Below are 9,091 nucleotides of genomic sequence, written 5' to 3' on the forward strand. Positions count from 1 at the left end.
TAATATTGTGACCCATGTAAGCAGATGTCCACCTTTAATACTAGAACACCGGTCACTGCCACGTTTCTCAAACCTAACACTACCCTTGTCGTCGATGTGAGTATCGAAGTGCAGAAAGAAAAAATAAAACATAGACCACATAAGGAAAACACGATGTCTTAAGATTCAAACCCAATAAACCCTAGTGTAATCTGAAATTGATTGTGAAAGTGATGGGGTGAAATTAGATCTTGACTTTTTGCAACCTTAGCGAGTTCAAATATCCATCTTAGATCCTAGAGGGAGTTTTGTCTAGTGTTGTTATGTTCAATTTGTTTGTGAAATTTTTTTAATCCTTCTTCATCTTCTTATTTTACACACTGCGGGCATAGAATCAATTAAAGACAAACCCTCAAAAGAAACAATGGATCTATGTAGTAACAAATGTCAATTTTGTTTTGAAAGTGCAGGTTTTTCTTTTGAGAGAGAGAGAGAGAGAGAGAGAGAGACCCTTTTTATTTATTAAAATAAATAAATTAGTATTAGATTTAAAAAAATGAAAGAAAAATGGAAATAAAATACCCAAAGTGTATTACAATCATTTTACTATTTGGAAGGATAAAAAAAGACAACGAAACTAGCTCAAAATGACTATGAAAAAAAAAAAAAGTTTAGACTAAATCTCAAAAAATAAATACTATAGATACGATTTTTGTAATTTTATCCTTTTTTTTATAAAGGTATATTGGGACTTAACAGTTACTAAGGAAATTAGAAACCTAATGACATATGTTGGTTTATTGTTAACACTCAATGCAATAGTAAAACTTTTTCACTAAGTTTTTTTTAATGTCACATTAATACTAAAATGAATAGTAAATTATTATAGTGTAATTTTTTTACAAGCCTTATTTATGGGTCCCACGCTTATTTATTTGTATTTTATAAGATAAAATAATATAACATAGAGAGCTTGCATTTTTTTGCAAGCAAAATAAAAAGTGAATAAACTATATGATAAAAGAGCTTTGTGGTAATTTATTTGACTTTGTCAAATTTATTAGACCGAAAAAACTGCATGCCTCAGATTCTTATTGTGAACCCTTCTGAACTTTTACAATATAAGCTCATATAATCACGATATTTAAATATGTGGATTAATATTTAATAGAACTTTTATTCAAATTTCAAAATATGAAAAAACATATTGATTTGATTTTTTATAATGACTATATTTAATGAATTATCTGACTTTGAACATATAAGTGAAAATGATGGATTGAATTATAGTTATGAAGATAAGGGAAACATTAGTTAAAGATTAGGTTTTGACAAAATTGCTTCAACAACTTCATATTTATATGAGCAAATAACAAGCCCTCAAGGCACTAGAAAGCTGCCCCTGGGTAAAGACGAAAAGTACTAATCGGTCTATCTACTTACTCTCTTTTTACCTACAAGCCATAGAAGGTCGACCCCATTTTCGGCACTATGTTGACTTTACTCATGAGCTTCAATCCGTTTTTTTCTAACAGTTCAGAAAAACATATATAATCGCACACATTTGTTATCTATAATCTCAACAGTATCTTTCTCCTAATATAGTTAAAGAGAATTAAAAAGTGACTTATCTAATTTCTCCTAATATATATAAGTTAAAGAAGGTTAATAAGTGACTTATCTTTCTCCTAATATATACAAGTTAAAGAAGGTTAATTATTAAGTGACTTTAGATTTTACTTAAATTATTAGTTTTGTTGTCACTATTATGGACTTGATTATTTGTGAGTCATCACTCTTAACTAATTGATCTGATATTTATAATCATGTTTTCTCTTATATATTTCCATTTCAACTACTCAAATAGCATATGCACAATACATTATTATCAACAGAAATTTATTAGAATGAGTTTGTGTTATCATGGTCATTGTTATCAGTACAAATATATTAAGTTATACATTTTATATTTTGAAATTAATAGGAATTTTGATGGGATTTGGTCGCATACTAGGAAGGACTTAATCATACATAGAATCTATGTTAAGAAAAGTTATATCAAATGGCTAGCCTAACGGTATTAGATATTGTCATTTTTTTTGTTAAATCGATAATTCAAGTCTTCTCTAAAACATATAGAGGAAATTAATTATGAGAAGTTTAAGAAAATATTTGATTTACTCATCCAAAAAATAATGCTATACACCATAAATAATGTCCGTATATTATGTTATAAGTTTTGTACCTTTATTTTCATTAACTCGATATAAAATTAAAAAAATATGTGTATCGACGACATGTCGTTGTGACAGATTTCACACGGATTGCAAAATTCTTTACCGACAATAAATCATCTAGATAGATTACAACAAACCGATGACGTTTTAATTTTCTACAACATCAATTATTAGGAAAACGGAAATTTTAATTCTTGTTATCTATATACCGACAACTAGTTGTTGGCATAATTTTCAGAAAACCGTATATAAAAAAAAATTGTTCCTATGTATCCTATGCAGATAACATGTCGTATGCAAAGACTTCCGGATCAAAGATATTTGGTCAACTCTAGTCAACCGTGTACCGGCGACATGTAGTCGAGAAAGCCAACATTATCGGTATAGATGTCTTGTGCGAAGGTATAGATATTCTTGTAGTGTCATGATAATTTCTTGAGTCCGTTTACAGAAAAGGTAAACAAAATATCGGATTGACTTCTTCTATCTTTCTAGAGAAAAAGGCCATTTGCTTTTTCTTTGAAACGAAAGACCATATAAATATTGTATAGATTATAATATTAAAAAATAAAAACATAGCGGATTAAAATAAACGTCCTTAGACTTTGTCGCTTTATTAATTCTGTAAGATTTTCGGCAAAAAGATTTACAATTTATGTACTTAATTTTTCATAAGCATGTCAACTTGACAACTTCGTTACATTCGTTAATTTGAATCAAGGAAAGCGAATAATCAAGGAAAAGTTGATTATAAGAATTTTTATAGCTTGATCATAATTATATGATTAATAAGTTTTCATTTACATTATTACAATATAGATATATAGATAACTGAAATACACAATAAGGTTTATATAATCCATTGTCTCCAAATTTTGCATGGCCATGCGATTAATTCGTTGCGGATATTATAATATAACAATATAAAATTGCTTACAAGGACCCCACTTTTGACAAAATCATACATGCAACCTATCACGTAAACGTGTTTTAAATTAAAACCCAATACATTAGATTTGTTCTTGCATTTTAGTCCAGATTATTAGGTTAGCTGCTCCAACAGAACACAACCCTTGGAACTCGACTTCTTACTATATATATAACAACACTTTATTCTTCCAACATACTCACTACTCAATCTATTTAGTAACCAAAATGGCTACATCTTCTATGACCATCTCATTTGCATTGCTTGCTTTGTGCTTGATGATCAATACTTCTTCAGCACAACTCTCTCCCGATTTCTACTCAAAGAGTTGCCCAAAAGTTTTCGAGACTGTGGCCTCAGTGATTCAGTCTGCTGTTTCAAAGGAAAAACGCATGGGCGCATCCCTCCTTCGGCTCCATTTCCATGATTGTTTTGTCAATGTACGTGATTTTCTTTGTCTCTAATTTAATGCTAATATATCAATGTCAACACTGATTATATATATATTCTATAAGAATGGGGTAAGAGACAATAAATGTCCAAGGATGGAGATGTTGCTTCCGTAATTGACCATTGACATAAAACAATATGGACAAACGATCATCTTGGACTCTGTATAGAGCAATATTTTTTTTACCTTAAACGTAAAGGTTTTGACACATTATTTTTTGCAGGGGTGTGACGGGTCAATCCTTCTAGATGACACGCCTTCGTTCACTGGAGAAAAAACTGCGGGGCCAAATAATAATTCTGTTAGAGGGTTTAATGTGATTGATGATGTGAAGTCGAAAGTTGAGAAAGTTTGCCCAGGTGTCGTTTCGTGTGCTGATATATTAACGATTTCAGCTCTTGAATCCGTTCTTGCTGTAAGTATGATGATAAAATAAAGCATTAGCAACATTAAAAAGTGTTAATAAATCACTAACATATTATATAGTGCATTATGAATCACTATATGTTGCGAATTACTATTGTTAATCACTCATGTTACCAAATTGCTATTTTAAAAAATATGATAAACCATATTATTTGCACGATACATTACATAACAAACATTGAGATCCATAACGTGGTCATTTTAATTTATATAAGCCTACAAAAATCCATTTTGCAATATAAAGTTATTTTTCTATAGCCCATGAGGAAAATGGTAGTTATTTTAAATAAACCTAGAAAACATAGTTCTTTTGTTAAAACTCTCCTAATATAGCTATTCTTGTGATTTCCTTTAATAAAAATATTTTTAGAATTACTATTAATTATATGTTAACTAGTTTGTTTGACATAAAATGTGATCAACTTTGATTTTCGATTGAATTGAACACTATTGTTTTTTTACGCAGTTAGGTGGGCCCTCTTGGAAGGTTAAATTAGGAAGAAGAGACTCCAAATCAGCAAGCCTTGCAGCTGCCAACAGCGGCGTTATTCCACCACCTGAATCCACCCTCAGCAACCTCATCAACCGCTTCCAAGCGGTGGGTCTTTCCGCCAAAGACATGGTGGCCCTTTCAGGCGCGCATACAATCGGACAAGCACGTTGTACAATTTTCAGAGCACGAGTCCACAACGACACCAACATCGACGCTTCGTTTGCCAAATCACGTCAATCAAACTGCCCTCTTCCAGTGGGTTCCGGCGACAACAACCTCGCACCACTTGACGTGAAGACGCCAAATAACTTCGACAACACTTACTACAAGAATCTGATCAACCAACAGGGTCTTCTCCGATCTGACCAGCAGTTGCACAACGGTGGCTCCACAGATTCGTTGGTGGAGCAGTACAGCAAAAACCCCGGAAGTTTCCATGTTGATTTTGCCGCCGCCATGATCAACATGGGTGATATTCGTCCCCTCACCGGCTCCAACGGCGAGATCAGGAAGAACTGCCGGAAAGTTAATTCGTAATTGGGTGGAATATCTTGTGCTTTTATTTTCAGAATGTGTGAATTTCAATTTAAGTTGTTTGTGTTTTTTGTTTTAAATTATTAAAGCTTGGTGAAATGTAATATCTTTGATGCAATCAAACTTATTTCCATTCAATATATGGTTTGAATCTTTATGAGAGATGTGTTGTCTTTCTTACAATGGATAATCATAGGTGAAATATATCTAAGGTCCTATATTTTAGCAACAACCCAACATATATGTCTTTTTCTTGATCGAAAATAGTGTAAATCGGTGGTAGAAATATAAGTGAAAGTGGGGAAATTGGAGAAGACATGTTGACAGATGACAGATTCACTATTCCAAATCTGAATTCCAACTCTTCAGTCTTCAGTTTCGAATCGATAGTTGCTTTTGCAGTTGTTGGTTGTTGTTGCAGCTGAGCAAAAGAGTGTTTCTGTGGGTAGTTTTCATTCTTACTTTTTATTTAACAAAATTTCCAACTTCATCTTCGTTTCTGTAATCAGTGTTGCTTTGGGAAAGGTGATTGCTAAAATATAGGATAAGCAATCACGTTTCTGCCATCTTCATCGCTCAGCATTCTTCAGCTGTTGGGAAGACTTGGAATTCAGATTTGGAATTCAGTTGTCGGTTGTTGTTGGAGATTGTATAAGTAATCAGCATTCCAACTTCATTGCTCAACATTCTTTAGTTGTCGAGAAGCATAAGCAATCTCGTTTCTGCCAAGTGTCCCAATCTCTCAACAAGTGTCCAATACTAAACACCTCGACGGGACGTGACAAATATCACCGCACGTCGCGACCTTTGACTATTGACTAAGGTTGACTCATCTTTGACCCGACACGTCGCGTCAACATAAAACACGACATGTCTTTCCAGAAATGACAACAAACTTTATAACATGTCATATTCTCCTTTTACATCACAATAATACACCAAAACATATTTTGTACACACCTTAAAGCAAACTTTATGCTTTATTTCTCCTACTTGTATTATAAACAAGTAGCACCCTCAAAATAATATATATTACGAAAAACGGGTATTAAAAAATATAAATAAAATTGGAAAATAATAACTCTTGTGACTGGTCTGTTGGAAGTCTTTCAATTTTTTTTCTGCCTTTACGTAAGTCTTTCCATATTTCCAGCTTTTACTTTTCAGTTATAAAACTCTACTATTTATAGTTTCCTTCTGTTCTCTTTGGATCATCAAGTAATATCACGAGAGTTCACCTGCATTTCTTTTTCATTATGTTAAGATCCAACATTTTGGTATCAAAGCTTGGTCACTTATCCATGTCTCAGTCGGTGACTCTAAAATGGCACAAAATAGCAGCAACATTATTAGCATGTCATGACCACATATTCATGCCTTCAAAGGGGAGTCTTGTGAATTTTGGAGCACCAAAATGAAGACCCTTTTCAAGTCACAAGACTTATGGAATTTGTTGAAGCAGATTATGCAGTGACAAGTGTAGATGAAGCCCATCAAAGAGACAATCAAAAGAAAGATGTTAAAGCTTTGTTCTTTATTCAACAGGCAATAGATGAGACCATCTTCCCTAGAATTTATGCAGCAGTCACATCAAAGGAAGCTTAGGATATCCTCAAGACTGAATACCAAGGATCAACCAAAGTTATTACAGTAAAATTGCAATCCTTGAGAAGACAGTTTGAGAGTTTAAACATGAAGACAAATGAAGAAGTACAAGAATATCTAACAAAAGCAGCATCCATAGTGACACAAATATGTGCCTATGGAGACAAGATTTCTGATGAAATTATGGTGGCCAAAGCTTTAAGGAGTCTACCAGTCAAGTTCGATCATGTTGTGACAGCAATTGAAGAATCAAAGGACTTAAATACTTTTACCTTTGATGAGTTAATTGGGTCATTACAAGCGCAGGAAGCTAGGATCAATAGGAATTAGATGCAAAAAGAAGAACAAGCCTTTCAGATCCAAAGGAAGAAAAACAGGTTCTATGGTAGTAAAGGAAGGAGCAAGAACATCATCAATTTGAGGTCGTCGACAAACAAGATCAAGGGGACAGTGGTTCAATGTGATCACTGTGGAAAGTTTGGTCATAAGGAAGAAGATTGTTGGGCAAAGCAAGGTCAAGCAAAATATACAGAAGAAGAATACAATGAACAAGAAGAATGTCTATTCATGACCTACATAAACCAAGCTAACCTAAAGAAGGAGATATGGTACTTAGACAACACTTGTTTAAACCATATAACATGTGCAAGTGAAAAAATCAAGAATTTGGATGAATCGGAAAAATCTCTCATTGCAGCCAACAAAACCTCCTTTAAGCCTCCATTTTCTTGAGAGAGTATCTAGGGTACTTACCATTTGGTGGTGTGTTGAAGTGAAGAAGAAAGGTGAAATTTTTGGTGCACTTGGTGGACTTGTAGTGGGACTCATAAAGCTTCTTCTTGGTATCCTTTTGGTGGTCCATTTCTGGATTTCCAGAGGCTAATACATCTATGTTAAGTTTATTATTTGTTGTCCTTCAAGTCACATACAAGGAGAAGGCATGAATGATGCAAAATTCTTGGTTTTGGTGTGTTTGATTGTCCCACTCATGTACTTATCATTGATGTCACTTAATAAGGGTATTTAAGGGTTAATAACACCCTAATGGAGGCTTTGATCAAACCCAAATAGAGCAAAAGGAAGAGATCAATCGATGATCAAGAAGCTGTAACTTCCAGTTCTCACGACAGGAGCACTACCAGGTCATGTCGTGAGGTTGGATACATAATAATTGGATTCATGATTGTTTAGTTAGTCACGATGTGAGGAATTCTTTTGTCACACGGTGATGACATGGACTTGACTGGTCAAACCTAACAATCGTTTGAAGTCATGCGTGAACCCCTTAGTGTCATAACATGAAGAAGGAACTGATCGGGCCTGAAACGCGAAGAAGCCTAAGCTTATGACGTGACACCCCTTGATTACGATGTGAGACTCGTCTGGACCGAACAAAATCAATTTTTATGAGTTGTTTATGATCAATTCTTTGGGTATTCTTTTAGGGGCATTAGAGTGCTTGTGAGAAGGTGGTTTTCTTCTGTTATAAGCTTCACAAATCTTGGACAAGAGGTGAGTCAATTCTTGTATGGTTTTAGCACTAGTTTCGAAGGATAGCATACATTTATGTTTGTATTCTTGCTTATTAATGTTATGTGAATTTAGAAGTTGAATGTTAAGGGTAAATGTAACTTGGACATGTAATGTTAATATTGATGCAGTTGAATTTAGGAAATTCTTGTATGCTAGATTCCTTGAACTAATCAATTGGTGCAACATGTGAGTGTTAAGTCCATGCTAGAGGTGAGAACTTTTGTGTGGTTGTATTGTGATGTTATGCATGCTAAATTTTCTGTTTTGTCACACTTTAAACGAAACTAGGAAATGCATGCTACATGTTGTGTGATTGAAAGATGTATCTTATTATATGCAATGACATATTGTTATGTATACCTTGTGTTTGATATGCCTTGGATGCGTGTTTGATAGATGTAGTATGTCATGGATTAATACCAATAATTCACTTGCATGATTACATAATAATACTGATGAGTTGTGTGGTTTACCCATGTTAGAGAAAGTTAATTAATTAAATTAAATGGGAAATACACATAGTGTGGTTAAAGGGTAGAAATCTAACTTAGGTATGTGCCTTTATGAGATATCGCGTTGGAATGATATCGCTGGAGGAAAAGAGCTTAAGCAAATCTGACGTCGAATGGTTTTTTAAATGACCATATCAAGACATGGTACTGATATAATCGTGTACTGGGACTGGAGTGATGTTGGCCATTGATGAGTCCAGATGTTCTACTAAAACACCCTCGAGCGATGATGTATTTTCTTGTATGTGCATGGTCGGAGTAGTGAAGTCGTCAAACCAAGGACAGTGTTACGGGTGGGAGCCGCGCCCCATTTGGTGTACTAGGTCGTCATGTCACATTAGTAGAGAACATGGTTGTTATTTGGGGAGTATTAGCGATGAAATAGACCCTAGT

General features: G+C 34.0%; 1 protein-coding gene across 1 annotated transcript; it reads left to right on the plus strand.

Annotated features, from left to right (window-relative positions):
- The first annotated feature begins 3,332 nt into the window (after positions 1-3,332).
- Positions 3,333-5,210, plus strand: LOC145048356 (peroxidase 4-like). Its single transcript, XM_078996815.1, has 3 exons — positions 3,333-3,584; positions 3,819-4,010; positions 4,488-5,210. Exons 1-3 carry the CDS (start codon positions 3,372-3,374, stop codon positions 5,049-5,051), a joined length of 969 nt encoding a protein of 322 aa, XP_078852941.1. The 5' UTR covers positions 3,333-3,371; the 3' UTR covers positions 5,052-5,210.
- The last annotated feature ends 3,881 nt before the right edge of the window (positions 5,211-9,091 follow it).

Source organism: Lactuca saligna, chromosome 5 (assembly GCF_052625555.1).
Source record: "Lactuca saligna cultivar CGN05327 chromosome 5, ASM5262555v1, whole genome shotgun sequence".
NCBI classification, from domain to species: domain Eukaryota; kingdom Viridiplantae; phylum Streptophyta; class Magnoliopsida; order Asterales; family Asteraceae; genus Lactuca; species Lactuca saligna.

Bases quoted from the DNA above. Each gene is read 5' to 3' on its own strand.
- LOC145048356 (XM_078996815.1), top strand. From the start codon at position 3,372: ATGGCTACATCTTCTATGACCATCTCATTTGCATTGCTTGCTTTGTGC. The intron at 3,585-3,818 runs GTACGTGATTTT...TATTTTTTGCAG, and splicing joins TCCATGATTGTTTTGTCAAT to GGGTGTGACGGGTCAATCCT. The intron at 4,011-4,487 runs GTAAGTATGATG...TTTTTTACGCAG, and splicing joins CTCTTGAATCCGTTCTTGCT to TTAGGTGGGCCCTCTTGGAA.